The sequence below is a fragment of the Hypomesus nipponensis genome, chromosome 23, assembly GCF_054491055.1.
Source record: "Hypomesus nipponensis isolate SF chromosome 23, ASM5449105v1, whole genome shotgun sequence".
NCBI classification, from domain to species: Eukaryota; Metazoa; Chordata; class Actinopteri; order Osmeriformes; family Osmeridae; genus Hypomesus; species Hypomesus nipponensis.
Genome location: NC_140383.1, coordinates 1,371,853 through 1,392,764, shown reverse-complemented (window position 1 = coordinate 1,392,764; position 20,912 = coordinate 1,371,853). Strand labels below are relative to the sequence as shown.

Genomic DNA, 20,912 nt, shown 5'->3' with positions numbered 1-20,912 from the left:
GAATGAAAACAACCTGTTACCAGGATGACCGAGCGGTTAAGGCGTTGGACTTAAGTTCCAATGGATGTAAATCCTCGTGGGTTCGAACCCCACTCCTGGTATTTTGGTGATGTGTTAATGAAAAATCTGGCCTGTGGTTATGGGTTTTACATCCGTTTCGGGTCGAATGAAATCAACCTGTCACCAGGATAGCCGAGCGGTTAAAGCATTCCACTCACCAGGATGGCCGAGCGGTTAAGGCGTTGGACTCAAGTTCCAATGGATGTAAATCCTTGTGGGTTTGAGCCCCACTCCTGGTATTTACTTGGATTGATTTAGCCTTCAGTGGATGGTTTGACGTCTGATTTAAGTTGACTTTATTTCAATAGATCACCAGGATGGCCGAGCAGTTAAGGCGTTGGACTCAAGTTCCAATGGATGTAAATCCTTGTGGGTTCGAACCCCACTCCTGGTATTTCGGGTGATGTGTTAATGAAAAACTTAGCCTGTGTTTATGGGTTTTACATCCGTTTCAGGGCGAATGCAATCAACCAGTCACCAGGATGGCCGAGCGGTTAAGGCGTTGGACCTAAGTTCCAATGGATGTAAATCCTCGTGGGTTCGAACCCCACTCCTGGTATTTTGGTGATGTGTTCATAAATATTTGGCCTGTGGTTACGGGTTTTACATCCATTTCGGGTCAAATGAAATCAACCAGTCACCAGGATGGCCAAGCGGTTAAGGTGTTGGACTCAAGTTCTAATGGATGTAAATCCTCGTGGGTTCGAACCCCACTCCTGGTATTTACGTGGATTGATTTAGCCTTCAGTGGATGGTTTGACGTCTGATTTAAGTTGACTTTAATTCAGTAAATCACCAGGATGGCAGAGCGGTTAAGGCGTTGGACTCAAGTTCCAATGGATGTAAATTCTCGTGGGTTCGAACCCCACTCCTGGTATTTTGGTGATGTGTTAATGAAAAATCTGGCTGTGGTTATGGGTTTCACATCAGTTTCGGGGCGAATGAAATCAACTTGTCACCAGGATGGCCGAGCGGTTAAGGCGTTGGACTTAAGTTCCAATGGATGTAAATCCTCGTGGGTTCGTACCCCACTCCTGGTATTTTGGTGATGTGTTAATGAAAAATGTTGCCTGTGTTTATGGGTTTTACATCCATTTCGGGTCGAATGAAATCAACCAGTCACCAGGATGGCCGAGCGGTTAAGGTGTTGGACTTAAGTTCCAATGGATGTAAATCCTCGTGGGTTCGAACCCCACTCCTGGTATTTTGGTGATGTGTTAATGAAAAATGTTGCCTGTGGTTACGGTTTTTACATCCATTTCGGGTCATATGACATCAACCAGTCACCAGGATGGCCGAGTGGTTAAGGTGTTGGACTCAAGTTCCAATGGATGTAAATCCTTGTGGGTTTGAGCCCCAAACCTGGTATTTACTTGGATTTATTTATCCTTCAGTGGATGGTTTGACGTCTGATTTAAGTTGACTTTATTTCAGTAGATCACCAGGATGGCCGAGCGGTTAAGGCGTTGGACTTAAGTTCCAATGGATGTAAATCCTCGTGGGTTCGAACCCCACTCCTGGTATTTTGGTGATGTGTTAATGAAAAATGTTGCCTGTGTTTATGGGTTTTACATCCATTTCGGGTCGAATGAAATCAACCAGTCACCAGGATGGCCGAGCGGTTAAAGCGTTGGACTTAAGTTCCAATGGATGTAAATCCTTGTGGGTTCGAATCCCACTCCTGTTATTTTGGTGATGTGTTAATGAAAAATGTGGCCTGTGGTTACGGGTTTTACATCCATTTTGGGTCGAATGAAATCAACCAGTCACCAGGATGGCCGAGCGGTTAAGGCGTTGGACTCAAGTTCCAATGGATGTAAATCCTCGTGGGTTCAAATCCCACTTCTGGTATTTTGGTGATGTGTTAATGAAAAATCTGGCCTGTGGTTATGGGTTTTACATCTGTTTCGGGTCGAATGAAATCAACCTGTCACCAGGATGGCCGAGCAGTTAAACCATTCCACTCACCAGGATGGCCGAGCAGTTAAGGCGTTGGACTTAAGTTCCAATGGATGTAAATCCTCGTGGGTTCGAACCCCACTCCTGGCATTTTGGTGATGTGTTAATGAAAAATCTGGCCTGTGGTTATGGGTTTTACATCTGTTTCGGGTCGAATGAAATCAACCTGTCACCAGGATGGCCGAGCGGTTAAGGCGTTGGACTTAAGTTCCAATGGATGTAAATCCTCGTGGGTTCGAACCCCACTCCTGGTATTTTGGTGATGTGTTCAGGAAAAATTTGGCCTGTGGTTACGGGTTTTACATCCATTTCGGGTCAAATGAAATCAACCAGTCACCAGGATGGCCGAGCGGTTAAGTTGTTGGACTCAAGTTCAAATGGATGTAAATCCTCGTGGGTTCGAACCCCACTCCTGGTATTTTGGTGATGTGTTAATGAAAAATCTGGCTGTGGTTGTGGGTTTCACATCCGTTTCGGGTCGAATGAAATCAACCTGTCACCAGGATGGCCGAGCAGTTAAAGTATTCCACTCACCAGGATGGCGGAGTGGTTAAGGTGTTGGACTTAAGTTCCAATGGATGTAAATCCTCGTGGCTTCGAACCCCACTCCTGGTATTTCAGTGATGTGTTAATTAAAAAAATTGGCCTGTGGTTATGGGTTTTACATCCGTTTCGGGTCGAATGAAATCAACCAGTCACCAGGATGGCCGAGTGGTTAAAGCATTCCACTCACCAGGATGGCCGAGTGGTTAAGGCGTTGGACTTAAGTTCCAATGGATGTAAATCCTCGTGGGTTCGAACCCCACTCCTGGTATTTTGGTGATGTGTTCAGGAAAAATTTGGCCTGTGGTTACGGGTTTTACATCCGTTTCGGGTCGAATGAAATCAACCTGTCACCAGGATGGCCGAGCGGTTAAGGCGTTGGACTTAAGTTCCAATGGATGTAAATCCTCGTGGGTTCGAACCCCACTCCTGGTATTTTGGTGATGTGTTCAGGAAAAATTTGGCCTGTGGTTACGGGTTTTACATCCATTTCGGGTCAAATGAAATCAACCAGTCACCAGGATGGCCGAGCGGTTAAGTTGTTGGACTCAAGTTCCAATGGATGTAAATCCTCGTGGGTTCGAACCCCACTCCTGGTATTTTGGTGATGTGTTAATGAAAAATCTGGCCTGTGGTTATGGGTTTTACATCCGTTTCGGGTCGAATGAACACAGCCAGTCACCAGGATGGCCGAGCGGTTAAGGCGTTGGACTCAAGTTCCAATGGATGTAAATCCTCGTGGGTTCGAACCACACTCCTGGTATTTCAGTGATGTGTTAATTTAAAAAATTGGCCTGTGGTTATGGGTTTTACATCCGTTTCGGGTCGAATGAAATAAACCAGTCACCAGGATGGCCGAGTGGTTAAAGCATTCCACTCACCAGGATGGCCGAGCGGTTAAGGCGTTGGACTTAAGTTCCAATGGATGTAAATCTTCGTGGGTTTGAACCCCACTCCTGGTATTTTGGTGATGTGTTCAGGAAAAATTTGGCCTGTGGTTACGGGTTTTACATCCATTTCGGGTCAAATGAAATCAACCAGTCACCAGGATGGCCGAGCGGTTAAGTTGTTGGACTCAAGTTCAAATGGATGTAAATCCTCGTGGGTTCGAACCCCACTCCTGGTATTTTGGTGATGTGTTAATGAAAAATCTGGCTGTGGTTGTGGGTTTCACATCAGTTTCGGGTCGAATGAAATCAACCTGTCACCAGGATGGCCGAGCAGTTAAAGTATTCCACTCACCAGGATGGCCGAGCGGTTAAGGCGTTGGACTCAAGTTCCAATGGATGTAAATCCTCGTGGGTTCGAACCCCACTCCTGGTATTTTGGTGATGAGTTAATGAAAAATTTGGCCTGTGGTTATTGGTTTTACATCCATTTCGGGTCAAATGAAATCAACCAGTCACCAGGATGGCCGAGTGGTTAAGGCGTTGGACTCAAGTTCCAATGGATGTAAATCCTCGTGGGTTCGAACCCCACTCCTGGTATTTTGGTGATGTGTTCATGAAAAATTTGGCCTGTGGTGTTGGGTTTTACATCCTTTTCGGGTCGAATGAAAACAACCAGTTACCAGGATGGCTGAGCGGTTAAGGCGTTGGACTCGAAAGTTCGAACCCCACTCCTGGTATTTTGGTGATGAGTTAATGAAAAATTTGGCCTGTGGTTATTGGTTTTACATCCGTTTCGGGTCGAATGAAATCAACCAGTCACCAGGATGGCCGAGTGGTTAAAGCATTCCACTCACCAGGATGGCCGAGTGGTTAAGGCGTTGGACTTAAGTTCCAATGGATGTAAATCCTCGTGGGTTCGAACCCCACTCCTGGTATTTTGGTGATGTATTCATGAAAAATTTGGCCTGTGGTTATGGGTTTTAGATCCTTTTCGGGTCGAATGAAAACAACCAGTTACCAGGATGGCCTAGCGGTTAAGGCGTTGGACTCAAGTTCCAATGGATGTAAATCCTCGTGGGTTCGAACCCCTCTCCTGGTATTTTGGTGATGTGTTTAGGAAAAATTTGGCCTGTGGTTACGGGTTTTACATCCATTTCTGGTCAAATGAAAAAAACCAGTCACCAGGATGGCCGAGCGGTTAAGGCGTTGGACTCAAGTTCCAATGGATGTAAATCCTCGTGGGTTCGAACCCCACTCCTGGTATTTTGGTGATGTGTTCATGAAAAATTTGGCCTGTGGTTATGGGTTTTACATCCTTTTCGGGTCGAATGAAAACAACCAGTTACCAGGATGGCTGAGCGGTTAAGGCGTTGGACTCAAGTTCCAATGGATGTAAATCCTCGTGGGTTCGAACCCCACTCCTGGTATTTTGGTGATGAGTTAATGAAAAATTTGGCCTGTGGTTATTGTTTTTACATCCATTTCGGGTCAAATGAAATCAACCAGTCACCAGGATGGCCGAGCGGTTAAGTTGTTGGACTCAAGTTCCAATGGATGTAAATCCTCGTGGGTTCGAACCCCACTCCTGGTATTTTGGTGATGTGTTAATGAAAAATCTGGCTGTGGTTATGGGTTTCACATCCGTTTCGGGTCGAATGAAATCAACCTGTCACCAGGATGGCCGAGCAGTTAAGTATTCCACTCACCAGGATAGCCGAGCGGTTAAGGCGTTGGACTTAAGTTCCAATGGATGTAAATCCTCGTGGGTTCGAACCCCACTCCTGGTATTTTGGTGATGTGTTAATGAAAAATCTGGCCTGTGGTTATGGGTTTTACATCCGTTTCGGGTCGAATGAAATCAACTTGTCACCAGGATAGCCGAGCGGTTAAAGCATTCCACTCACCAGGATGGCCGAGCGGTTAAGGCGTTGGACTCAAGTTCCAATGGATGTAAATCCTTGTGGGTTTGAGCCCCACTCCTGGTATTTACTTGGATTGATTTAGCCTTCAGTGGATGGTTTGACGTCTGATTTAAGTTGACTTTATTTCAATAGATCACCAGGATGGCCGAGCAGTTAAGGCGTTGGACTCAAGTTCCAATGGATGTAAATCCTCGTGGGTTCAAATCCCACTCCTGGTATTTTGGTGATGTGTTAATGAAAAATCTGGCCTGTGGTTATGGGTTTTACATCTGTTTCGGGTCGAATGAAATCAACCTGTCACCAGGATGGCCGAGCAGTTAAAGCATTCCACTCACCAGGATGGCCGAGCGGTTAAGGCGTTGGACTTAAGTTCCAATGGATGTAAATCCTCGTGGGTTCGAACCCCACTCCTGGCATTTTGGTGATGTGTTAATGAAAAATCTGGCCTGTGGTTATGGGTTTTACATCTGTTTCGGGTCGAATGAAATCAACCTGTCACCAGGATGGCCGAGCGGTTAAGGCGTTGGACTTAAGTTCCAATGGATGTAAATCCTTGTGGGTTCGAATCCCACTCCTGTTATTTTGGTGATGTGTTAATGAAAAATTTGGCCTGTGGTTACGGGTTTTACATCCATTTTGGGTCGAATGAAATCAACCAGTCACCAGGATGGCCGAGCGGTTAAGGCGTTGGACTTAAGTTCCAATGGATGTAAATCCTTGTGGGTTCGAATCCCACTCCTTGTATTTTGGTGATGTGTTAATGAAAAATTTGGCCTGTGGTTACGGGTTTTACATCCGTTTCGGGTCGAATGAAATCAACCTGTCACCAGGATGGCCGAGCGGTTAAGGCGTTGGACTTAAGTTCCAATGGATGTAAATCCTCGTGGGTTCGAACCCCACTCCTGGTATTTTGGTGATGTATTCATGAAAAATTTGGCCTGTGGTTATGGGTTTTAGATCCTTTTCGGGTCGAATGAAAACAACCAGTTACCAGGATGGCCTAGCGGTTAAGGCGTTGGACTCAAGTTCCAATGGATGTAAATCCTCGTGGGTTCGAACCCCTCTCCTGGTATTTTGGTGATGTGTTTAGGAAAAATTTGGCCTGTGGTTACGGGTTTTACATCCATTTCTGGTCAAATGAAAAAAACCAGTCACCAGGATGGCCGAGCGGTTAAGGCGTTGGACTCAAGTTCCAATGGATGTAAATCCTCGTGGGTTCGAACCCCACTCCTGGTATTTTGGTGATGTGTTCATGAAAAATTTGGCCTGTGGTTATGGGTTTTACATCCTTTTCGGGTCGAATGAAAACAACCAGTTACCAGGATGGCTGAGCGGTTAAGGCGTTGGACTCAAGTTCCAATGGATGTAAATCCTCGTGGGTTCGAACCCCACTCCTGGTATTTTGGTGATGAGTTAATGAAAAATTTGGCCTGTGGTTATTGTTTTTACATCCATTTCGGGTCAAATGAAATCAACCAGTCACCAGGATGGCCGAGCGGTTAAGTTGTTGGACTCAAGTTCCAATGGATGTAAATCCTCGTGGGTTCGAACCCCACTCCTGGTATTTTGGTGATGTGTTAATGAAAAATCTGGCTGTGGTTATGGGTTTCACATCCGTTTCGGGTCGAATGAAATCAACCTGTCACCAGGATGGCCGAGCAGTTAAGTATTCCACTCACCAGGATAGCCGAGCGGTTAAGGCGTTGGACTTAAGTTCCAATGGATGTAAATCCTCGTGGGTTCGAACCCCACTCCTGGTATTTTGGTGATGTGTTAATGAAAAATCTGGCCTGTGGTTATGGGTTTTACATCCGTTTCGGGTCGAATGAAATCAACTTGTCACCAGGATAGCCGAGCGGTTAAAGCATTCCACTCACCAGGATGGCCGAGCGGTTAAGGCGTTGGACTCAAGTTCCAATGGATGTAAATCCTTGTGGGTTTGAGCCCCACTCCTGGTATTTACTTGGATTGATTTAGCCTTCAGTGGATGGTTTGACGTCTGATTTAAGTTGACTTTATTTCAATAGATCACCAGGATGGCCGAGCAGTTAAGGCGTTGGACTCAAGTTCCAATGGATGTAAATCCTCGTGGGTTCAAATCCCACTCCTGGTATTTTGGTGATGTGTTAATGAAAAATCTGGCCTGTGGTTATGGGTTTTACATCTGTTTCGGGTCGAATGAAATCAACCTGTCACCAGGATGGCCGAGCAGTTAAAGCATTCCACTCACCAGGATGGCCGAGCGGTTAAGGCGTTGGACTTAAGTTCCAATGGATGTAAATCCTCGTGGGTTCGAACCCCACTCCTGGCATTTTGGTGATGTGTTAATGAAAAATCTGGCCTGTGGTTATGGGTTTTACATCTGTTTCGGGTCGAATGAAATCAACCTGTCACCAGGATGGCCGAGCGGTTAAGGCGTTGGACTTAAGTTCCAATGGATGTAAATCCTTGTGGGTTCGAATCCCACTCCTGTTATTTTGGTGATGTGTTAATGAAAAATTTGGCCTGTGGTTACGGGTTTTACATCCATTTTGGGTCGAATGAAATCAACCAGTCACCAGGATGGCCGAGCGGTTAAGGCGTTGGACTTAAGTTCCAATGGATGTAAATCCTTGTGGGTTCGAATCCCACTCCTTGTATTTTGGTGATGTGTTAATGAAAAATTTGGCCTGTGGTTACGGGTTTTACATCCGTTTCGGGTCGAATGAAATCAACCTGTCACCAGGATGGCCGAGCGGTTAAGGCGTTGGACTTAAGTTCCAATGGATGTAAATCCTCGTGGGTTCGAACCCCACTCCTGGTATTTTGGTGATGTGTTCAGGAAAAATTTGGCCTGTGGTTACGGGTTTTACATCCATTTCGGGTCAAATGAAATCAACCAGTCACCAGGATGGCCGAGCGGTTAAGTTGTTGGACTCAAGTTCCAATGGATGTAAATCCTCGTGGGTTCGAACCCCACTCCTGGTATTTTGGTGATGTGTTAATGAAAAATGTTGCCTGTGGTTACGGTTTTCACATCCATTTCGGGTCATATGACATCAACCAGTCACCAGGATGGCCGAGTGGTTAAGGTGTTGGACTCAAGTTCCAATGGATGTAAATCCTTGTGGGTTTGAGCCCCACTCCTGGTATTTACTTGGATTTATTTAGCCTTCAGTGGATGGTTTGACGTCTGATTTAAGTTGACTTTATTTCAGTAGATCACCAGGATGGCCGAGCGGTTAAGGCGTTGGACTTAAGTTCCAATGGATGTAAATCCTCGTGGGTTCGAACCCCACTCCTGGTATTTTGGTGATGTGTTAATGAAAAATGTTGCCTGTGTTTATGGGTTTTACATCCATTTCGGGTCGAATGAAATCAACCAGTCACCAGGATGGCCGAGCGGTTAAAGCATTCCACTCACCAGGATGGCCGAGCGGTTAAGGCGTTGGACTTAAGTTCCAATGGATGTAAATCCTTGTGGGTTCGAATCCCACTCCTGTTATTTTGGTGATGTGTTAATGAAAAATTTGGCCTGTGGTTACGGGTTTTACATCCATTTTGGGTCGAATGAAATCAACCAGTCACCAGGATGGCCGAGCGGTTAAGGCGTTGGACTCAAGTTCCAATGGATGTAAATCCTCGTGGGTTCAAATCCCACTCCTGGTATTTTGGTGATGTGTTAATGAAAAATCTGGCCTGTGGTTATGGGTTTTACATCTGTTTCGGGTCGAATGAAATCAACCTGTCACCAGGATGGCCGAGCAGTTAAACCATTCCACTCACCAGGATGGCCGAGCGGTTAAGGCGTTGGACTTAAGTTCCAATGGATGTAAATCCTCGTGGGTTCGAACCCCACTCCTGGCATTTTGGTGATGTGTTAATGAAAAATCTGGCCTGTGGTTATGGGTTTTACATCTGTTTCGGGTCGAATGAAATCAACCTGTCACCAGGATGGCCGAGCAGTTAAAGCATTCCACTCACCAGGATGGCCGAGCGGTTAAGGCGTTGGACTTAAGTTCCAATGGATGTAAATCCTCGTGGGTTCGAACCCCACTCCTGGCATTTTGGTGATGTGTTAATGAAAAATCTGGCCTGTGGTTATGGGTTTTACATCTGTTTCGGGTCGAATGAAATCAACCTGTCACCAGGATGGCCGAGCGGTTAAGGCGTTGGACTTAAGTTCCAATGGATGTAAATCCTTGTGGGTTCGAATCCCACTCCTGTTATTTTGGTGATGTGTTAATGAAAAATTTGGCCTGTGGTTACGGGTTTTACATCCATTTTGGGTCGAATGAAATCAACCAGTCACCAGGATGGCCGAGCGGTTAAGGCGTTGGACTTAAGTTCCAATGGATGTAAATCCTTGTGGGTTCGAATCCCACTCCTTGTATTTTGGTGATGTGTTAATGAAAAATTTGGCCTGTGGTTACGGGTTTTACATCCGTTTCGGGTCGAATGAAATCAACCTGTCACCAGGATGGCCGAGCGGTTAAGGCGTTGGACTTAAGTTCCAATGGATGTAAATCCTCGTGGGTTCGAACCCCACTCCTGGTATTTTGGTGATGTGTTCAGGAAAAATTTGGCCTGTGGTTACGGGTTTTACATCCATTTCGGGTCAAATGAAATCAACCAGTCACCAGGATGGCCGAGCGGTTAAGTTGTTGGACTCAAGTTCCAATGGATGTAAATCCTCGTGGGTTCGAACCCCACTCCTGGTATTTTGGTGATGTGTTAATGAAAAATGTTGCCTGTGGTTACGGTTTTCACATCCATTTCGGGTCATATGACATCAACCAGTCACCAGGATGGCCGAGTGGTTAAGGTGTTGGACTCAAGTTCCAATGGATGTAAATCCTTGTGGGTTTGAGCCCCACTCCTGGTATTTACTTGGATTTATTTAGCCTTCAGTGGATGGTTTGACGTCTGATTTAAGTTGACTTTATTTCAGTAGATCACCAGGATGGCCGAGCGGTTAAGGCGTTGGACTTAAGTTCCAATGGATGTAAATCCTCGTGGGTTCGAACCCCACTCCTGGTATTTTGGTGATGTGTTAATGAAAAATGTTGCCTGTGTTTATGGGTTTTACATCCATTTCGGGTCGAATGAAATCAACCAGTCACCAGGATGGCCGAGCGGTTAAAGCATTCCACTCACCAGGATGGCCGAGCGGTTAAGGCGTTGGACTTAAGTTCCAATGGATGTAAATCCTTGTGGGTTCGAATCCCACTCCTGTTATTTTGGTGATGTGTTAATGAAAAATTTGGCCTGTGGTTACGGGTTTTACATCCATTTTGGGTCGAATGAAATCAACCAGTCACCAGGATGGCCGAGCGGTTAAGGCGTTGGACTCAAGTTCCAATGGATGTAAATCCTCGTGGGTTCAAATCCCACTCCTGGTATTTTGGTGATGTGTTAATGAAAAATCTGGCCTGTGGTTATGGGTTTTACATCTGTTTCGGGTCGAATGAAATCAACCTGTCACCAGGATGGCCGAGCAGTTAAACCATTCCACTCACCAGGATGGCCGAGCGGTTAAGGCGTTGGACTTAAGTTCCAATGGATGTAAATCCTCGTGGGTTCGAACCCCACTCCTGGCATTTTGGTGATGTGTTAATGAAAAATCTGGCCTGTGGTTATGGGTTTTACATCTGTTTCGGGTCGAATGAAATCAACCTGTCACCAGGATGGCCGAGCGGTTAAGGCGTTGGACTTAAGTTCCAATGGATGTAAATCCTTGTGGGTTCGAATCCCACTCCTGGTATTTTGGTGATGTGTTAATGAAAAATTTGGCCTGTGGTTACGGGTTTTACATCCGTTTCGGGTCGAATGAAATCAACCTGTCACCAGGATGGCCGAGCGGTTAAGGCGTTGGACTTAAGTTCCAATGGATGTAAATCCTCGTGGGTTCGAACCCCACTCCTGGTATTTTGGTGATGTGTTCAGGAAAAATTTGGCCTGTGGTTACGGGTTTTACATCCATTTCGGGTCAAATGAAATCAACCAGTCACCAGGATGGCCGAGCGGTTAAGTTGTTGGACTCAAGTTCCAATGGATGTAAATCCTCGTGGGTTCGAACCCCACTCCTGGTATTTTGGTGATGTGTTAATGAAAAATCTGGCCTGTGGTTATGGGTTTTACTTCCGTTTCGGGTCGAATGAACACAGCCAGTCACCAGGATGGCCGAGCGGTTAAGGCGTTGGACTCAAGTTCCAATGGATGTAAATCCTCGTGGGTTCGAACCACACTCCTGGTATTTCAGTGATGTGTTAATTTAAAAAATTGGCCTGTGGTTATGGGTTTTACATCCGTTTCGGGTCGAATGAAATAAACCAGTCACCAGGATGGCCGAGTGGTTAAAGCATTCCACTCACCAGGATGGCCGAGCGGTTAAGGCGTTGGACTTAAGTTCCAATGGATGTAAATCTTCGTGGGTTTGAACCCCACTCCTGGTATTTTGGTGATGTGTTCAGGAAAAATTTGGCCTGTGGTTACGGGTTTTACATCCATTTCGGGTCAAATGAAATCAACCAATTACCAGGATGGCCGAGCGGTTAAGGTGTTGGACTCAAGTTCCAATGGATGTAAATCCTCGTGGGTTCGAACCCCACTCCTGGTATTTTGGTGATGTGTTAATGAAAAATCTGGCTGTGGTTATGGGTTTTACATCCTTTTCGGGTCGAATGAAAACAACCAGTTACCAGGATGGCCGAGCAGTTAAAGTATTCCACTCACCAGGATGGCCGAGCGGTTAAGGCGTTGGACTCAAGTTCCAATGGATGTAAATCCTCGTGGGTTCGAACCCCACTCCTGGTATTTTGGTGATGTGTTAATGAAAAATCTGGCTGTGGTTATGGGTTTTACATCCGTTTCGGGTCTAATGATATCAACCAGTCACCAGGATGGCCGAGCGGTTAAGGCGTTGGACTTAAGTTCCGATGGATGTAAATCCTCGTGGGTTCGAACCCCACTCCTGGTATTTTGGTGATGTATTCATGAAAAATTTGGCCTGTGGTTATGGGTTTTAGATCCTTTTCGGGTCGAATGAAAACAACCAGTTACCAGGATGGCCTAGCGGTTAAGGCGTTGGACTCAAGTTCCAATGGATCTAAATCCTCGTGGGTTCGAACCCCTCTCCTGGTATTTTGGTGATGTGTTTAAGAAAAATTTGGCCTGTGGTTACGGGTTTTACATCCATTTCGGGTCAAATGAAAACAACCAGTCACCAGGATGGCCGAGCGGTTAAGGCGTTGGACTCAAGTTCCAATGGATGTAAATCCTCGTGGGTTCGAACCCCACTCCTGGTATTTTGGTGATGTGTTCATGAAAAATTTGGCCTGTGGTTATGGGTTTTACATCCTTTTCGGGTCGAATGAAAACAACCAGTTACCAGGATGGCCGAGCGGTTAAGGCGTTGGACTCAAGTTCCAATGGATGTAAATCCTCGTGGGTTCGAACCCCACTCCTGGTATTTTGGTGATGAGTTAATGAAAAATTTGGCCTGTGGTTATTGGTTTTACATCCTTTTCGGGTCGAATGAAAACAACCAGTTACCAGGATGGCCGAGCGGTTAAGGCGTTGGACTCAAGTTCCAATGGATGTAAATCCTCGTGGGTTCGAACCCCACTCCTGGTATTTTGGTGATGTGTTCAGGAAAAATTTGGCCTGTGGTTACGGGTTTTACATCCATTTCGGGTCAAATGAAATCAACCAGTCACCAGGATGGCCGAGCGGTTAAGTTGTTGGACTCAAGTTCCAATGGATGTAAATCCTCGTGGGTTCGAACCCCACTCCTGGTATTTTGGTGATGTGTTAATGAAAAATCTGGCCTGTGGTTATGGGTTTTACATCCATTTCGGGTCAAATGAAATCAACCAGTCACCAGGATGGCCGAGTGGTTAAGGTGTTGGACTCAAGTTCCAATGGATGTAAATCCGAGTGGGTTCGAACCCCACTCCTGGTATTTGAGTGATGTGTTAATGAAAAATTTGGCCTGTGGTTATGGGTTTTACATCCATTTCGGGTCGAATGAAATCAACCAGTCACCAGGATGGCCGAGCGGTTAAAGCATTCCACTCACCAGGATGGCCGAGCGGTTAAGGTGTTGGACTTAAGTTCCAATGGATGTAAATCCTCGTGGGTTTGAACCCCACTCCTGGTATTTCGGTGATGTGTTGATGAGAATTTGGCATGTGGTTATTGGGTTTACATCCATTTTGGGTCGAAGTAAAAGGGGTTCCATGACCATTATGGCTGAGCGGGTAAGGGGTTGGAATGAAGTTCTGATGGATGAAAATTCTTTCGGGTTTGAAACTCACTCCTGTTATTCACTCGGATTGATTCAGCCTTCATGGTTTGCCATCTGAAATATGTTGAATTTTTTTTTTTCTAGCAAATATTTGTCTCACTTGAATGTCGTAGATATTTATTCTTCCAAAAACATAGTACCTGTACTACTGGCTGTGAGGTGTTGTCTTTCTTACTCTGTCTGTCTTTTTTTCTCTGTTTTTTCTTGCTCTCTCTCTTACAGTTTTTGTGGTTTTGTTCTCTAAAGCTGATAATATCCGTGAATCTGTTTACTTCCTACATTGTTTCATTTGATTGCTGTCATTATTTTGAAATAGTTTGAAACACTTTTGGGAACTGTAAAGACAGAAAAACAGAAATAAGCATGAGACCGACTCTTTTCCTCATCAGTTTTTTTTGTTTTTTGTCCACGGCCACTCTCGAGGATGAACATAGCCTGGTAAGAAGTTAAAGTCTGCTGCCATATGTACAGTATATTTTAAGTAATGTACTGCTAGCTTCAAAGTCTGTTGATAGATTACCACAAAGTTGAAAAAAGTAATCATATTTATTACTTGGTTCCTCTGGTCTGTTATCTGTTAATCTATTTGATATGTATCCACTTGTGCTGGAGTACAGAAGCAAATGAAGAAAAAAAATATATTGGACAATTACGTTTGATGGTGACAGTATATAACTGAATGTAATATAATAGATATATTTGAAATATAATTACTAAAATATAATTTTCACCCATGTTTGTCAGGCTAGGATGACACTGTAGTACTTTTGATGTTGTCCACTTTTGTTCATACATTTGTTTATTTGTTTTTCACAACAACTAAAAACATCATTTTTTTCATTAAACACAGACCACAGTCATGATAGAAGCGGTTAAGGCGTTGGACTTAAGTTCCAATGGATGTAAATCCTCGTGGGTTCGAACCCCACTCCTGGCATTTTGGTGATGTGTTAATGAAAAATCTGGCCTGTGGTTATGGGTTTTACATCTGTTTCGGGTCGAATGAAATCAACCTGTCACCAGGATGGCCGAGCGGTTAAGGCGTTGGACTTAAGTTCCAATGGATGTAAATCCTTGTGGGTTCGAATCCCACTCCTGTTATTTTGGTGATGTGTTAATGAAAAATTTGGCCTGTGGTTACGGGTTTTACATCCATTTTGGGTCGAATGAAATCAACCAGTCACCAGGATGGCCGAGCGGTTAAGGCGTTGGACTCAAGTTCCAATGGATGTAAATCCTCGTGGGTTCAAATCCCACTCCTGGTATTTTGGTGATGTGTTAATGAAAAATCTGGCCTGTGGTTATGGGTTTTACATCTGTTTCGGGTCGAATGAAATCAACCTGTCACCAGGATGGCCGAGCAGTTAAAGCATTCCACTCACCAGGATGGCCGAGCGGTTAAGGCGTTGGACTTAAGTTCCAATGGATGTAAATCCTCGTGGGTTCGAACCCCACTCCTGGCATTTTGGTGATGTGTTAATGAAAAATCTGGCCTGTGGTTATGGGTTTTACATCTGTTTCGGGTCGAATGAAATCAACCTGTCACCAGGATGGCCGAGCGGTTAAGGCGTTGGACTTAAGTTCCAATCGATGTAAATCCTTGTGGGTTTGAATCCCACTCCTGGTATTTTGGTGATGTGTTAATGAAAAATTTGGCCTGTGGTTACGGGTTTTACATCCGTTTCGGGTCGAATGAAATCAACCTGTCACCAGGATGGCCGAGCGGTTAAGGCGTTGGACTTAAGTTCCAATGGATGTAAATCCTCGTGGGTTCGAACCCCACTCCTGGTATTTTGGTGATGTGTTCAGGAAAAATTTGGCCTGTGGTTACGGGTTTTACATCCATTTCGGGTCAAATGAAATCAACCAGTCACCAGGATGGCCGAGCGGTTAAGTTGTTGGACTCAAGTTCCAATGGATGTAAATCCTCGTGGGTTCGAACCCCACTCTTGGTATTTTGGTGATGTGTTAATGAAAAATCTGGCTGTGGTTGTGGGTTTCACATCCGTTTCGGGTCGAATGAAATCAACCTGTCACCAGGATGGCCGAGCAGTTAAAGTATTCCACTCACCAGGATGGCCGAGCGGTTAAGGCGTTGGACTTAAGTTCCAATGGATGTAAATCCTCGTGGGTTCGAACCCCACTCCTGGTATTTCAGTGATGTGTTAATTTAAAAAATTGGCCTGTGGTTATGGGTTTTACATCCGTTTCGGGTCGAATGAAATCAACCAGTCACCAGGATGGCCGAGTGGTTAAAGCATTCCACTCACCAGGATGGCCGAGTGGTTAAGGCGTTGGACTTAAGTTCCAATGGATGTAAATCCTCGTGGGTTCGAACCCCACTCCTGGTATTTTGGTGATGTATTCATGAAAAATTTGGCCTGTGGTTATGGGTTTTAGATCCTTTTCGGGTCGAATGAAAACAACCAGTTACCAGGATGGCCTAGCGGTTAAGGCGTTGGACTCAAGTTCCAATGGATGTAAATCCTCGTGGGTTCGAACCCCTCTCCTGGTATTTTGGTGATGTGTTTAGGAAAAATTTGGCCTGTGGTTACGGGTTTTACATCCATTTCGGGTCAAATGAAAACAACCAGTCACCAGGATGGCCGAGCGGTTAAGGCGTTGGACTCAAGTTCCAATGGATGTAAATCCTCGTGGGTTCGAACCCCACTCCTGGTATTTTGGTGATGTGTTCATGAAAAATTTGGCCTGTGGTTATGGGTTTTACATCCTTTTCGGGTCGAATGAAAACAACCAGTTACCAGGATGGCCGAGCGGTTAAGGCGTTGGACTCAAGTTCCAATGGATGTAAATCCTCGTGGGTTCGAACCCCACTCCTGGTATTTTGGTGATGAGTTAATGAAAAATTTGGCCTGTGGTTATTGGTTTTACATCCTTTTCGGGTCGAATGAAAACAACCAGTTACCAGGATGGCCGAGCGGTTAAGGCGTTGGACTCAAGTTCCAATGGATGTAAATCCTCGTGGGTTCGAACCCCACTCCTGGTATTTTGGTGATGTGTTCAGGAAAAATTTGGCCTGTGGTTACGGGTTTTACATCCATTTCGGGTCAAATGAAATCAACCAGTCACCAGGATGGCCGAGCGGTTAAGTTGTTGGACTCAAGTTCCAATGGATGTAAATCCTCGTGGGTTCGAACCCCACTCCTGGTATTTTGGTGATGTGTTAATGAAAAATCTGGCCTGTGGTTATGGGTTTTACATCCATTTCGGGTCAAATGAAATCAACCAGTCACCAGGATGGCCGAGTGGTTAAGGTGTTGGACTCAAGTTCCAATGGATGTAAATCCGAGTGGGTTCGAACCCCACTCCTGGTATTTGAGTGATGTGTTAATGAAAAATTTGGCCTGTGGTTATGGGTTTTACATCCATTTCGGGTCGAATGAAATCAACCAGTCACCAGGATGGCCGAGCGGTTAAAGCATTCCACTCACCAGGATGGCCGAGCGGTTAAGGTGTTGGACTTAAGTTCCAATGGATGTAAATCCTCGTGGGTTTGAACCCCACTCCTGGTATTTCGGTGATGTGTTGATGAGAATTTGGCATGTGGTTATTGGGTTTACATCCATTTTGGGTCGAAGTAAAAGGGGTTCCATGACCATTATGGCTGAGCGGGTAAGGGGTTGGAATGAAGTTCTGATGGATGAAAATTCTTTCGGGTTTGAAACTCACTCCTGTTATTCACTCGGATTGATTCAGCCTTCATGGTTTGCCATCTGAAATATGTTGAATTTTTTTTTTTCTAGCAAATATTTGTCTCACTTGAATGTCGTAGATATTTATTCTTCCAAAAACATAGTACCTGTACTACTGGCTGTGAGGTGTTGTCTTTCTTACTCTGTCTGTCTTTTTTCTCTGTTTTTTCTTGCTCTCTCTCTTACAGTTTTTGTGGTTTTGTTCTCTAAAGCTGATAATATCCGTGAATCTGTTTACTTCCTACATTGTTTCATTTGATTGCTGTCATTATTTTGAAATAGTTTGAAACACTTTTGGGAACTGTAAAGACAGAAAAACAGAAATAAGCATGAGACCGACTCTTTTCCTCATCAGTTTTTTTTGTTTTTTGTCCACGGCCACTCTCGAGGATGAACATAGCCTGGTAAGAAGTTAAAGTCTGCTGCCATATGTACAGTATATTTTAAGTAATGTACTGCTAGCTTCAAAGTCTGTTGATAGATTACCACAAAGTTGAAAAAAGTAATCATATTTATTACTTGGTTCCTCTGGTCTGTTATCTGTTAATCTATTTGATATGTATCCACTTGTGCTGGAGTACAGAAGCAAATGAAGAAAAAAAATATATTGGACAATTACGTTTGATGGTGACAGTATATAACTGAATGTAATATAATAGATATATTTGAAATATAATTACTAAAATATAATTTTCACCCATGTTTGTCAGGCTAGGATGACACTGTAGTACTTTTGATGTTGTCCACTTTTGTTCATACATTTGTTTATTTGTTTTTCACAACAACAACTAAAAACATCATTTTTTTCATTAAACACAGACCACAGTCATGATAGAAATGGAATTTGACTATCACCTCTTCGAGGACACCAACTACACAGAATTACCTCTGGATGAAAAGGTCTCCTCTGCCCCTTGTAGTCTGGCCGTACAGGGTTTAAGCAGTGTGGGCCTTATGATCACCTACATCACCGTCTCAGTGCTGGGTGTGATGGGAAACAGTGTGGTTATCTTTGTGATATGTTGCATGGAGAAGAGAAGGACTTCCACAGACATCTACCTGATGCATCTAGCGGTGGCCGACCTCCTCTTTGCTCTCACTCTTCCTTTTTGGGCGGTGTACGTGTACTCCCAATGGATCTTTGGCACTTTCCTCTGCAAGCTCCTATCAGGACTGCAGGAGACATCCTTGTACGGAAGTGTCTTCCTACTGGCCTGCATTAGCATTGATCGCTACCTTGCAATTGTGAAGGCCACCCGGGCTCTGCCTCAACGTCGCCACATGGTGGGGCTGGTGTGTGGCTTGGTCTGGATGGCGTCTGCTCTGCTGTCGTTGCCTGTGGTACTTCAGAAGGAGGCCATGATGCTGGAAGATCAAGGAGACCAGATGCTCTGCTACGAAAACCTGACAGTTGAGAGTGGCGATCGCTGGCGCATTAGTGTCCGCGTCCTGCACCACACCCTGGGGTTCTTCGTCCCCCTCGGGGTGATGGTGGTCTGCTATGGGGGCACGGCCGGGACTCTGTTCAGAGCCCGAAACGGACAGAAACACAAGGCCATGCGCGTCATCATGGCAGTGGTTTTTGCTTTTGTTCTCTGCTGGCTTCCCTATAATGTCAGTGTATTGTTGGACACACTCATGAGAGGGCAATCTCTTGGTGGGAAGACCTGCGATCTATGGGACAGGGTGGAGTTTTCCTTGAACATGACTCAAGTGATGGCCTTCATGCACTGTGCTTTGAACCCAGTCCTGTATGCCTTTGTGGGGCAAAAGTTCCGTAACCAGTTGCTGGTTGCTCTGTATAAGCATGGCATGCTCAGCCAGAAGGCAATGATTGCTTACAGAAGAGGTTCTGCCAACAGCTCTGGAAGCCTAAGATCCAGGAATACAATTGTTACTGTCTAGATTATCTCCCATGAGGACTGCTTCCATCAATCTATGTGTTTGGATGTGAGAGAGTGTTTTACATAGATTTTCTTTGATCGCATGAGCAGAACATGTAGTTAAACATGATATGTAGTTTTTTTATATTGAGTACTTCCTTTAATCTCCATTGATTCAATGCTAATCTCTTTCTACAAGCAATGTTTGGTTTGTGTGTTTTGTGCACAAGAAATCTTTTTTTGTTGTGTTAGACATATCAAAATAATGTGTAACTTTTTAACCAACAATATAAAACGGAACTACAATTTGTAACATTCTGCAACTGGTGTTATGAAGGTTGTGTGGTTGACAGGCGAAATGTTCAATCAAAACAGTTTAGTCAGTAGACAAGCCTTATTGCAAAAACATTTATTGTGTTTATAAACCAAGAAAACCTGTCAATGTTTGTGGTAATTAAGAAAAAATATTTATCAAGGCCAATCTGCAAGTATGTGTTGAAAATAACCTTCAACAATAACCTCTCTAGATAATGTGTGTTTCTAAGAGAGGAAGTGTGATAATGATCTTTTCAGAAAACTGTCAAAACAGTTTCAGACTAAACTTGTGGTGGATTTGTATGTAACAACTAAAATAATAATTCCAATGCAAAAAGAGTTTACGGAACTATTTTTTTAAAATTCAAATGTTTTTCTATTTTAGTAGATTTAACAGTTCTTTGTTCCTTACTGTCCCATTAAATATCAGACACATTAAGCCTGAATAGGAAGAATATGTTCCTTACTTGATACATATGACCATAAGAGTAAAATCTCATACAAGTTGTACATTTAAACGAAAATATAGAATTGTTGAGCCGTTTAACATTTAGTGAGCAATTTAGAATGTGTATTAATGCAATACACTATGTATATTTCTGCAACAGTAACTACGTTTTTCAATTAAAAAAATGTCTATGAATCACTGTCACCTGTTTAATTTTCTGGACTGGAAACACTTGTCACAAGCCTTCCTACTATGCTGACCTTCAGAGCTTTAGTTCTCATGTTGACATATGTCAGTCATACCTCATACACACCAAGTTTCAAGTTTATCAGCCAGTGTATTCGTACAGGTACACTGGATTTCTTTGGTCCTGCTCATTTTGACAATCCCTAGAATCCTGTCTGAACCTATAATAATAACCTAGACCTAGGAGAAGTCCTAGCCTGTATGAGCTGCAATACTATATCAGTTTAGGAAAGCTTGTCATTCAGTGCTTTCAATTTAGGCTTGCATGCCTAATGTGTAGGTTCAAACATGAATTGGTTAAGAACAGAGTCGAGTGAATGTAGAAAAGAGCAACCCTCTTCTACCTATTCACCAGAATGTTTCATGTTATTACGTAAGAAGAGGGTCAAATAAAATTATTGTTCTTAGTTTCACCACAAGATGGGGTGCAGTCCTAACTCTCCACCTCACACTGAGCCTGTCTGCCAGACACAGTGGAACCATCCAGAACAGCTTGACAGGCCTCTAAAGGAGGCCACAGAGAGCAAACAAGGGTCCTCATGTCAGCTCAGCGTTGAGTTGGCTGCATCTACAAGTGGAAAGCTGCCTGTACCATGAGAAACAGGCAGAAGCTAAATTGTAGGCCTTTGGGTCACTTGCATAATCA

At 44.3% G+C, this 20,912-nt stretch overlaps 1 protein-coding gene and 92 non-coding genes across 93 annotated transcripts; all 93 read left to right on the top strand.

The window, feature by feature from the left end:
• The first annotated feature begins 18 nt into the window (after positions 1–18).
• Positions 19–101, top strand: trnal-uaa (transfer RNA leucine (anticodon UAA)). Its single transcript has one exon. It is a non-coding gene; the product is annotated as a tRNA-Leu (tRNA).
• Positions 102–216: 115 nt separating this feature from the next.
• Positions 217–299, top strand: trnal-caa (transfer RNA leucine (anticodon CAA)). Its single transcript has one exon. It is a non-coding gene; the product is annotated as a tRNA-Leu (tRNA).
• A 72-nt stretch (positions 300–371) lies between these two features.
• On the top strand, positions 372–454 carry trnal-caa (transfer RNA leucine (anticodon CAA)). The gene has a single exon. It is a non-coding gene; the product is annotated as a tRNA-Leu (tRNA).
• An 82-nt stretch (positions 455–536) lies between these two features.
• trnal-uaa (transfer RNA leucine (anticodon UAA)) lies at positions 537–619 on the top strand. The gene has a single exon. It is a non-coding gene; the product is annotated as a tRNA-Leu (tRNA).
• Positions 620–699: 80 nt separating this feature from the next.
• trnal-caa (transfer RNA leucine (anticodon CAA)) lies at positions 700–782 on the top strand. Its single transcript has one exon. It is a non-coding gene; the product is annotated as a tRNA-Leu (tRNA).
• Positions 783–854: 72 nt separating this feature from the next.
• Positions 855–937, top strand: trnal-caa (transfer RNA leucine (anticodon CAA)). Its single transcript has one exon. It is a non-coding gene; the product is annotated as a tRNA-Leu (tRNA).
• An 80-nt stretch (positions 938–1,017) lies between these two features.
• On the top strand, positions 1,018–1,100 carry trnal-uaa (transfer RNA leucine (anticodon UAA)). Its single transcript has one exon. It is a non-coding gene; the product is annotated as a tRNA-Leu (tRNA).
• An 81-nt stretch (positions 1,101–1,181) lies between these two features.
• On the top strand, positions 1,182–1,264 carry trnal-uaa (transfer RNA leucine (anticodon UAA)). Its single transcript has one exon. It is a non-coding gene; the product is annotated as a tRNA-Leu (tRNA).
• A 236-nt stretch (positions 1,265–1,500) lies between these two features.
• On the top strand, positions 1,501–1,583 carry trnal-uaa (transfer RNA leucine (anticodon UAA)). Its single transcript has one exon. It is a non-coding gene; the product is annotated as a tRNA-Leu (tRNA).
• Positions 1,584–1,664: 81 nt separating this feature from the next.
• On the top strand, positions 1,665–1,747 carry trnal-uaa (transfer RNA leucine (anticodon UAA)). The gene has a single exon. It is a non-coding gene; the product is annotated as a tRNA-Leu (tRNA).
• An 81-nt stretch (positions 1,748–1,828) lies between these two features.
• On the top strand, positions 1,829–1,911 carry trnal-caa (transfer RNA leucine (anticodon CAA)). The gene has a single exon. It is a non-coding gene; the product is annotated as a tRNA-Leu (tRNA).
• Positions 1,912–2,026: 115 nt separating this feature from the next.
• On the top strand, positions 2,027–2,109 carry trnal-uaa (transfer RNA leucine (anticodon UAA)). The gene has a single exon. It is a non-coding gene; the product is annotated as a tRNA-Leu (tRNA).
• An 81-nt stretch (positions 2,110–2,190) lies between these two features.
• On the top strand, positions 2,191–2,273 carry trnal-uaa (transfer RNA leucine (anticodon UAA)). The gene has a single exon. It is a non-coding gene; the product is annotated as a tRNA-Leu (tRNA).
• Positions 2,274–2,354: 81 nt separating this feature from the next.
• On the top strand, positions 2,355–2,437 carry trnal-caa (transfer RNA leucine (anticodon CAA)). The gene has a single exon. It is a non-coding gene; the product is annotated as a tRNA-Leu (tRNA).
• Positions 2,438–2,551: 114 nt separating this feature from the next.
• On the top strand, positions 2,552–2,634 carry trnal-uaa (transfer RNA leucine (anticodon UAA)). Its single transcript has one exon. It is a non-coding gene; the product is annotated as a tRNA-Leu (tRNA).
• A 116-nt stretch (positions 2,635–2,750) lies between these two features.
• trnal-uaa (transfer RNA leucine (anticodon UAA)) lies at positions 2,751–2,833 on the top strand. Its single transcript has one exon. It is a non-coding gene; the product is annotated as a tRNA-Leu (tRNA).
• Positions 2,834–2,914: 81 nt separating this feature from the next.
• Positions 2,915–2,997, top strand: trnal-uaa (transfer RNA leucine (anticodon UAA)). The gene has a single exon. It is a non-coding gene; the product is annotated as a tRNA-Leu (tRNA).
• Positions 2,998–3,078: 81 nt separating this feature from the next.
• Positions 3,079–3,161, top strand: trnal-caa (transfer RNA leucine (anticodon CAA)). The gene has a single exon. It is a non-coding gene; the product is annotated as a tRNA-Leu (tRNA).
• An 81-nt stretch (positions 3,162–3,242) lies between these two features.
• On the top strand, positions 3,243–3,325 carry trnal-caa (transfer RNA leucine (anticodon CAA)). Its single transcript has one exon. It is a non-coding gene; the product is annotated as a tRNA-Leu (tRNA).
• Positions 3,326–3,441: 116 nt separating this feature from the next.
• Positions 3,442–3,524, top strand: trnal-uaa (transfer RNA leucine (anticodon UAA)). The gene has a single exon. It is a non-coding gene; the product is annotated as a tRNA-Leu (tRNA).
• An 81-nt stretch (positions 3,525–3,605) lies between these two features.
• Positions 3,606–3,688, top strand: trnal-caa (transfer RNA leucine (anticodon CAA)). Its single transcript has one exon. It is a non-coding gene; the product is annotated as a tRNA-Leu (tRNA).
• Positions 3,689–3,802: 114 nt separating this feature from the next.
• On the top strand, positions 3,803–3,885 carry trnal-caa (transfer RNA leucine (anticodon CAA)). Its single transcript has one exon. It is a non-coding gene; the product is annotated as a tRNA-Leu (tRNA).
• Positions 3,886–3,966: 81 nt separating this feature from the next.
• Positions 3,967–4,049, top strand: trnal-caa (transfer RNA leucine (anticodon CAA)). The gene has a single exon. It is a non-coding gene; the product is annotated as a tRNA-Leu (tRNA).
• Positions 4,050–4,304: 255 nt separating this feature from the next.
• On the top strand, positions 4,305–4,387 carry trnal-uaa (transfer RNA leucine (anticodon UAA)). Its single transcript has one exon. It is a non-coding gene; the product is annotated as a tRNA-Leu (tRNA).
• An 81-nt stretch (positions 4,388–4,468) lies between these two features.
• Positions 4,469–4,551, top strand: trnal-caa (transfer RNA leucine (anticodon CAA)). Its single transcript has one exon. It is a non-coding gene; the product is annotated as a tRNA-Leu (tRNA).
• An 81-nt stretch (positions 4,552–4,632) lies between these two features.
• On the top strand, positions 4,633–4,715 carry trnal-caa (transfer RNA leucine (anticodon CAA)). The gene has a single exon. It is a non-coding gene; the product is annotated as a tRNA-Leu (tRNA).
• Positions 4,716–4,796: 81 nt separating this feature from the next.
• trnal-caa (transfer RNA leucine (anticodon CAA)) lies at positions 4,797–4,879 on the top strand. Its single transcript has one exon. It is a non-coding gene; the product is annotated as a tRNA-Leu (tRNA).
• An 81-nt stretch (positions 4,880–4,960) lies between these two features.
• On the top strand, positions 4,961–5,043 carry trnal-caa (transfer RNA leucine (anticodon CAA)). The gene has a single exon. It is a non-coding gene; the product is annotated as a tRNA-Leu (tRNA).
• Positions 5,044–5,156: 113 nt separating this feature from the next.
• Positions 5,157–5,239, top strand: trnal-uaa (transfer RNA leucine (anticodon UAA)). Its single transcript has one exon. It is a non-coding gene; the product is annotated as a tRNA-Leu (tRNA).
• Positions 5,240–5,354: 115 nt separating this feature from the next.
• trnal-caa (transfer RNA leucine (anticodon CAA)) lies at positions 5,355–5,437 on the top strand. Its single transcript has one exon. It is a non-coding gene; the product is annotated as a tRNA-Leu (tRNA).
• A 72-nt stretch (positions 5,438–5,509) lies between these two features.
• trnal-caa (transfer RNA leucine (anticodon CAA)) lies at positions 5,510–5,592 on the top strand. Its single transcript has one exon. It is a non-coding gene; the product is annotated as a tRNA-Leu (tRNA).
• Positions 5,593–5,707: 115 nt separating this feature from the next.
• Positions 5,708–5,790, top strand: trnal-uaa (transfer RNA leucine (anticodon UAA)). The gene has a single exon. It is a non-coding gene; the product is annotated as a tRNA-Leu (tRNA).
• Positions 5,791–5,871: 81 nt separating this feature from the next.
• trnal-uaa (transfer RNA leucine (anticodon UAA)) lies at positions 5,872–5,954 on the top strand. Its single transcript has one exon. It is a non-coding gene; the product is annotated as a tRNA-Leu (tRNA).
• Positions 5,955–6,035: 81 nt separating this feature from the next.
• trnal-uaa (transfer RNA leucine (anticodon UAA)) lies at positions 6,036–6,118 on the top strand. Its single transcript has one exon. It is a non-coding gene; the product is annotated as a tRNA-Leu (tRNA).
• An 81-nt stretch (positions 6,119–6,199) lies between these two features.
• Positions 6,200–6,282, top strand: trnal-uaa (transfer RNA leucine (anticodon UAA)). The gene has a single exon. It is a non-coding gene; the product is annotated as a tRNA-Leu (tRNA).
• Positions 6,283–6,363: 81 nt separating this feature from the next.
• On the top strand, positions 6,364–6,446 carry trnal-caa (transfer RNA leucine (anticodon CAA)). The gene has a single exon. It is a non-coding gene; the product is annotated as a tRNA-Leu (tRNA).
• Positions 6,447–6,527: 81 nt separating this feature from the next.
• trnal-caa (transfer RNA leucine (anticodon CAA)) lies at positions 6,528–6,610 on the top strand. Its single transcript has one exon. It is a non-coding gene; the product is annotated as a tRNA-Leu (tRNA).
• Positions 6,611–6,691: 81 nt separating this feature from the next.
• On the top strand, positions 6,692–6,774 carry trnal-caa (transfer RNA leucine (anticodon CAA)). The gene has a single exon. It is a non-coding gene; the product is annotated as a tRNA-Leu (tRNA).
• An 81-nt stretch (positions 6,775–6,855) lies between these two features.
• On the top strand, positions 6,856–6,938 carry trnal-caa (transfer RNA leucine (anticodon CAA)). Its single transcript has one exon. It is a non-coding gene; the product is annotated as a tRNA-Leu (tRNA).
• A 113-nt stretch (positions 6,939–7,051) lies between these two features.
• On the top strand, positions 7,052–7,134 carry trnal-uaa (transfer RNA leucine (anticodon UAA)). The gene has a single exon. It is a non-coding gene; the product is annotated as a tRNA-Leu (tRNA).
• A 115-nt stretch (positions 7,135–7,249) lies between these two features.
• On the top strand, positions 7,250–7,332 carry trnal-caa (transfer RNA leucine (anticodon CAA)). Its single transcript has one exon. It is a non-coding gene; the product is annotated as a tRNA-Leu (tRNA).
• Positions 7,333–7,404: 72 nt separating this feature from the next.
• trnal-caa (transfer RNA leucine (anticodon CAA)) lies at positions 7,405–7,487 on the top strand. Its single transcript has one exon. It is a non-coding gene; the product is annotated as a tRNA-Leu (tRNA).
• Positions 7,488–7,602: 115 nt separating this feature from the next.
• Positions 7,603–7,685, top strand: trnal-uaa (transfer RNA leucine (anticodon UAA)). The gene has a single exon. It is a non-coding gene; the product is annotated as a tRNA-Leu (tRNA).
• Positions 7,686–7,766: 81 nt separating this feature from the next.
• Positions 7,767–7,849, top strand: trnal-uaa (transfer RNA leucine (anticodon UAA)). Its single transcript has one exon. It is a non-coding gene; the product is annotated as a tRNA-Leu (tRNA).
• Positions 7,850–7,930: 81 nt separating this feature from the next.
• trnal-uaa (transfer RNA leucine (anticodon UAA)) lies at positions 7,931–8,013 on the top strand. Its single transcript has one exon. It is a non-coding gene; the product is annotated as a tRNA-Leu (tRNA).
• An 81-nt stretch (positions 8,014–8,094) lies between these two features.
• Positions 8,095–8,177, top strand: trnal-uaa (transfer RNA leucine (anticodon UAA)). The gene has a single exon. It is a non-coding gene; the product is annotated as a tRNA-Leu (tRNA).
• An 81-nt stretch (positions 8,178–8,258) lies between these two features.
• On the top strand, positions 8,259–8,341 carry trnal-caa (transfer RNA leucine (anticodon CAA)). The gene has a single exon. It is a non-coding gene; the product is annotated as a tRNA-Leu (tRNA).
• An 81-nt stretch (positions 8,342–8,422) lies between these two features.
• trnal-caa (transfer RNA leucine (anticodon CAA)) lies at positions 8,423–8,505 on the top strand. The gene has a single exon. It is a non-coding gene; the product is annotated as a tRNA-Leu (tRNA).
• Positions 8,506–8,577: 72 nt separating this feature from the next.
• On the top strand, positions 8,578–8,660 carry trnal-uaa (transfer RNA leucine (anticodon UAA)). Its single transcript has one exon. It is a non-coding gene; the product is annotated as a tRNA-Leu (tRNA).
• A 115-nt stretch (positions 8,661–8,775) lies between these two features.
• trnal-uaa (transfer RNA leucine (anticodon UAA)) lies at positions 8,776–8,858 on the top strand. The gene has a single exon. It is a non-coding gene; the product is annotated as a tRNA-Leu (tRNA).
• Positions 8,859–8,939: 81 nt separating this feature from the next.
• trnal-caa (transfer RNA leucine (anticodon CAA)) lies at positions 8,940–9,022 on the top strand. Its single transcript has one exon. It is a non-coding gene; the product is annotated as a tRNA-Leu (tRNA).
• A 115-nt stretch (positions 9,023–9,137) lies between these two features.
• Positions 9,138–9,220, top strand: trnal-uaa (transfer RNA leucine (anticodon UAA)). The gene has a single exon. It is a non-coding gene; the product is annotated as a tRNA-Leu (tRNA).
• Positions 9,221–9,335: 115 nt separating this feature from the next.
• Positions 9,336–9,418, top strand: trnal-uaa (transfer RNA leucine (anticodon UAA)). The gene has a single exon. It is a non-coding gene; the product is annotated as a tRNA-Leu (tRNA).
• Positions 9,419–9,499: 81 nt separating this feature from the next.
• On the top strand, positions 9,500–9,582 carry trnal-uaa (transfer RNA leucine (anticodon UAA)). The gene has a single exon. It is a non-coding gene; the product is annotated as a tRNA-Leu (tRNA).
• An 81-nt stretch (positions 9,583–9,663) lies between these two features.
• trnal-uaa (transfer RNA leucine (anticodon UAA)) lies at positions 9,664–9,746 on the top strand. Its single transcript has one exon. It is a non-coding gene; the product is annotated as a tRNA-Leu (tRNA).
• An 81-nt stretch (positions 9,747–9,827) lies between these two features.
• On the top strand, positions 9,828–9,910 carry trnal-uaa (transfer RNA leucine (anticodon UAA)). The gene has a single exon. It is a non-coding gene; the product is annotated as a tRNA-Leu (tRNA).
• Positions 9,911–9,991: 81 nt separating this feature from the next.
• Positions 9,992–10,074, top strand: trnal-caa (transfer RNA leucine (anticodon CAA)). The gene has a single exon. It is a non-coding gene; the product is annotated as a tRNA-Leu (tRNA).
• An 81-nt stretch (positions 10,075–10,155) lies between these two features.
• Positions 10,156–10,238, top strand: trnal-caa (transfer RNA leucine (anticodon CAA)). Its single transcript has one exon. It is a non-coding gene; the product is annotated as a tRNA-Leu (tRNA).
• Positions 10,239–10,310: 72 nt separating this feature from the next.
• trnal-uaa (transfer RNA leucine (anticodon UAA)) lies at positions 10,311–10,393 on the top strand. The gene has a single exon. It is a non-coding gene; the product is annotated as a tRNA-Leu (tRNA).
• Positions 10,394–10,508: 115 nt separating this feature from the next.
• Positions 10,509–10,591, top strand: trnal-uaa (transfer RNA leucine (anticodon UAA)). The gene has a single exon. It is a non-coding gene; the product is annotated as a tRNA-Leu (tRNA).
• An 81-nt stretch (positions 10,592–10,672) lies between these two features.
• On the top strand, positions 10,673–10,755 carry trnal-caa (transfer RNA leucine (anticodon CAA)). Its single transcript has one exon. It is a non-coding gene; the product is annotated as a tRNA-Leu (tRNA).
• A 115-nt stretch (positions 10,756–10,870) lies between these two features.
• On the top strand, positions 10,871–10,953 carry trnal-uaa (transfer RNA leucine (anticodon UAA)). The gene has a single exon. It is a non-coding gene; the product is annotated as a tRNA-Leu (tRNA).
• An 81-nt stretch (positions 10,954–11,034) lies between these two features.
• On the top strand, positions 11,035–11,117 carry trnal-uaa (transfer RNA leucine (anticodon UAA)). The gene has a single exon. It is a non-coding gene; the product is annotated as a tRNA-Leu (tRNA).
• An 81-nt stretch (positions 11,118–11,198) lies between these two features.
• trnal-uaa (transfer RNA leucine (anticodon UAA)) lies at positions 11,199–11,281 on the top strand. The gene has a single exon. It is a non-coding gene; the product is annotated as a tRNA-Leu (tRNA).
• Positions 11,282–11,362: 81 nt separating this feature from the next.
• On the top strand, positions 11,363–11,445 carry trnal-caa (transfer RNA leucine (anticodon CAA)). Its single transcript has one exon. It is a non-coding gene; the product is annotated as a tRNA-Leu (tRNA).
• Positions 11,446–11,526: 81 nt separating this feature from the next.
• trnal-caa (transfer RNA leucine (anticodon CAA)) lies at positions 11,527–11,609 on the top strand. The gene has a single exon. It is a non-coding gene; the product is annotated as a tRNA-Leu (tRNA).
• Positions 11,610–11,725: 116 nt separating this feature from the next.
• trnal-uaa (transfer RNA leucine (anticodon UAA)) lies at positions 11,726–11,808 on the top strand. Its single transcript has one exon. It is a non-coding gene; the product is annotated as a tRNA-Leu (tRNA).
• An 81-nt stretch (positions 11,809–11,889) lies between these two features.
• trnal-caa (transfer RNA leucine (anticodon CAA)) lies at positions 11,890–11,972 on the top strand. The gene has a single exon. It is a non-coding gene; the product is annotated as a tRNA-Leu (tRNA).
• Positions 11,973–12,086: 114 nt separating this feature from the next.
• trnal-caa (transfer RNA leucine (anticodon CAA)) lies at positions 12,087–12,169 on the top strand. Its single transcript has one exon. It is a non-coding gene; the product is annotated as a tRNA-Leu (tRNA).
• Positions 12,170–12,249: 80 nt separating this feature from the next.
• trnal-uaa (transfer RNA leucine (anticodon UAA)) lies at positions 12,250–12,332 on the top strand. Its single transcript has one exon. It is a non-coding gene; the product is annotated as a tRNA-Leu (tRNA).
• An 81-nt stretch (positions 12,333–12,413) lies between these two features.
• trnal-caa (transfer RNA leucine (anticodon CAA)) lies at positions 12,414–12,496 on the top strand. The gene has a single exon. It is a non-coding gene; the product is annotated as a tRNA-Leu (tRNA).
• Positions 12,497–12,577: 81 nt separating this feature from the next.
• On the top strand, positions 12,578–12,660 carry trnal-caa (transfer RNA leucine (anticodon CAA)). Its single transcript has one exon. It is a non-coding gene; the product is annotated as a tRNA-Leu (tRNA).
• An 81-nt stretch (positions 12,661–12,741) lies between these two features.
• Positions 12,742–12,824, top strand: trnal-caa (transfer RNA leucine (anticodon CAA)). The gene has a single exon. It is a non-coding gene; the product is annotated as a tRNA-Leu (tRNA).
• An 81-nt stretch (positions 12,825–12,905) lies between these two features.
• Positions 12,906–12,988, top strand: trnal-caa (transfer RNA leucine (anticodon CAA)). The gene has a single exon. It is a non-coding gene; the product is annotated as a tRNA-Leu (tRNA).
• An 81-nt stretch (positions 12,989–13,069) lies between these two features.
• Positions 13,070–13,152, top strand: trnal-caa (transfer RNA leucine (anticodon CAA)). The gene has a single exon. It is a non-coding gene; the product is annotated as a tRNA-Leu (tRNA).
• An 81-nt stretch (positions 13,153–13,233) lies between these two features.
• On the top strand, positions 13,234–13,316 carry trnal-caa (transfer RNA leucine (anticodon CAA)). Its single transcript has one exon. It is a non-coding gene; the product is annotated as a tRNA-Leu (tRNA).
• Positions 13,317–13,431: 115 nt separating this feature from the next.
• Positions 13,432–13,514, top strand: trnal-uaa (transfer RNA leucine (anticodon UAA)). The gene has a single exon. It is a non-coding gene; the product is annotated as a tRNA-Leu (tRNA).
• Positions 13,515–14,679: 1,165 nt separating this feature from the next.
• Positions 14,680–14,762, top strand: trnal-uaa (transfer RNA leucine (anticodon UAA)). Its single transcript has one exon. It is a non-coding gene; the product is annotated as a tRNA-Leu (tRNA).
• An 81-nt stretch (positions 14,763–14,843) lies between these two features.
• Positions 14,844–14,926, top strand: trnal-caa (transfer RNA leucine (anticodon CAA)). Its single transcript has one exon. It is a non-coding gene; the product is annotated as a tRNA-Leu (tRNA).
• A 115-nt stretch (positions 14,927–15,041) lies between these two features.
• trnal-uaa (transfer RNA leucine (anticodon UAA)) lies at positions 15,042–15,124 on the top strand. The gene has a single exon. It is a non-coding gene; the product is annotated as a tRNA-Leu (tRNA).
• Positions 15,125–15,205: 81 nt separating this feature from the next.
• Positions 15,206–15,288, top strand: trnal-uaa (transfer RNA leucine (anticodon UAA)). The gene has a single exon. It is a non-coding gene; the product is annotated as a tRNA-Leu (tRNA).
• An 81-nt stretch (positions 15,289–15,369) lies between these two features.
• Positions 15,370–15,452, top strand: trnal-uaa (transfer RNA leucine (anticodon UAA)). The gene has a single exon. It is a non-coding gene; the product is annotated as a tRNA-Leu (tRNA).
• Positions 15,453–15,533: 81 nt separating this feature from the next.
• On the top strand, positions 15,534–15,616 carry trnal-caa (transfer RNA leucine (anticodon CAA)). Its single transcript has one exon. It is a non-coding gene; the product is annotated as a tRNA-Leu (tRNA).
• A 114-nt stretch (positions 15,617–15,730) lies between these two features.
• On the top strand, positions 15,731–15,813 carry trnal-uaa (transfer RNA leucine (anticodon UAA)). The gene has a single exon. It is a non-coding gene; the product is annotated as a tRNA-Leu (tRNA).
• Positions 15,814–15,929: 116 nt separating this feature from the next.
• Positions 15,930–16,012, top strand: trnal-uaa (transfer RNA leucine (anticodon UAA)). Its single transcript has one exon. It is a non-coding gene; the product is annotated as a tRNA-Leu (tRNA).
• Positions 16,013–16,093: 81 nt separating this feature from the next.
• Positions 16,094–16,176, top strand: trnal-caa (transfer RNA leucine (anticodon CAA)). Its single transcript has one exon. It is a non-coding gene; the product is annotated as a tRNA-Leu (tRNA).
• An 81-nt stretch (positions 16,177–16,257) lies between these two features.
• Positions 16,258–16,340, top strand: trnal-caa (transfer RNA leucine (anticodon CAA)). Its single transcript has one exon. It is a non-coding gene; the product is annotated as a tRNA-Leu (tRNA).
• Positions 16,341–16,421: 81 nt separating this feature from the next.
• On the top strand, positions 16,422–16,504 carry trnal-caa (transfer RNA leucine (anticodon CAA)). Its single transcript has one exon. It is a non-coding gene; the product is annotated as a tRNA-Leu (tRNA).
• An 81-nt stretch (positions 16,505–16,585) lies between these two features.
• On the top strand, positions 16,586–16,668 carry trnal-caa (transfer RNA leucine (anticodon CAA)). Its single transcript has one exon. It is a non-coding gene; the product is annotated as a tRNA-Leu (tRNA).
• An 81-nt stretch (positions 16,669–16,749) lies between these two features.
• Positions 16,750–16,832, top strand: trnal-caa (transfer RNA leucine (anticodon CAA)). Its single transcript has one exon. It is a non-coding gene; the product is annotated as a tRNA-Leu (tRNA).
• Positions 16,833–16,913: 81 nt separating this feature from the next.
• On the top strand, positions 16,914–16,996 carry trnal-caa (transfer RNA leucine (anticodon CAA)). The gene has a single exon. It is a non-coding gene; the product is annotated as a tRNA-Leu (tRNA).
• A 115-nt stretch (positions 16,997–17,111) lies between these two features.
• Positions 17,112–17,194, top strand: trnal-uaa (transfer RNA leucine (anticodon UAA)). The gene has a single exon. It is a non-coding gene; the product is annotated as a tRNA-Leu (tRNA).
• A 509-nt stretch (positions 17,195–17,703) lies between these two features.
• cxcr2 (chemokine (C-X-C motif) receptor 2) lies at positions 17,704–19,279 on the top strand. Its single transcript, XM_084689352.1, has 2 exons — positions 17,704–17,778; positions 18,194–19,279. The coding sequence occupies exons 1-2, from the start codon at positions 17,704–17,706 to the stop codon at positions 19,277–19,279; spliced, it is 1,161 nt and encodes a 386-aa protein (XP_084545478.1).
• The last annotated feature ends 1,633 nt before the right edge of the window (positions 19,280–20,912 follow it).

Excerpts from the sequence above, each read along its gene's own strand:
- cxcr2 (XM_084689352.1), top strand. The coding sequence starts at position 17,704 with ATGAGACCGACTCTTTTCCTCATCAGTTTTTTTTGTTTTTTGTCCACG. Across the intron at positions 17,779-18,193 it reads TCGAGGATGAACATAGCCTG|ACCACAGTCATGATAGAAAT; the intron begins GTAAGAAGTTAA and ends CATTAAACACAG.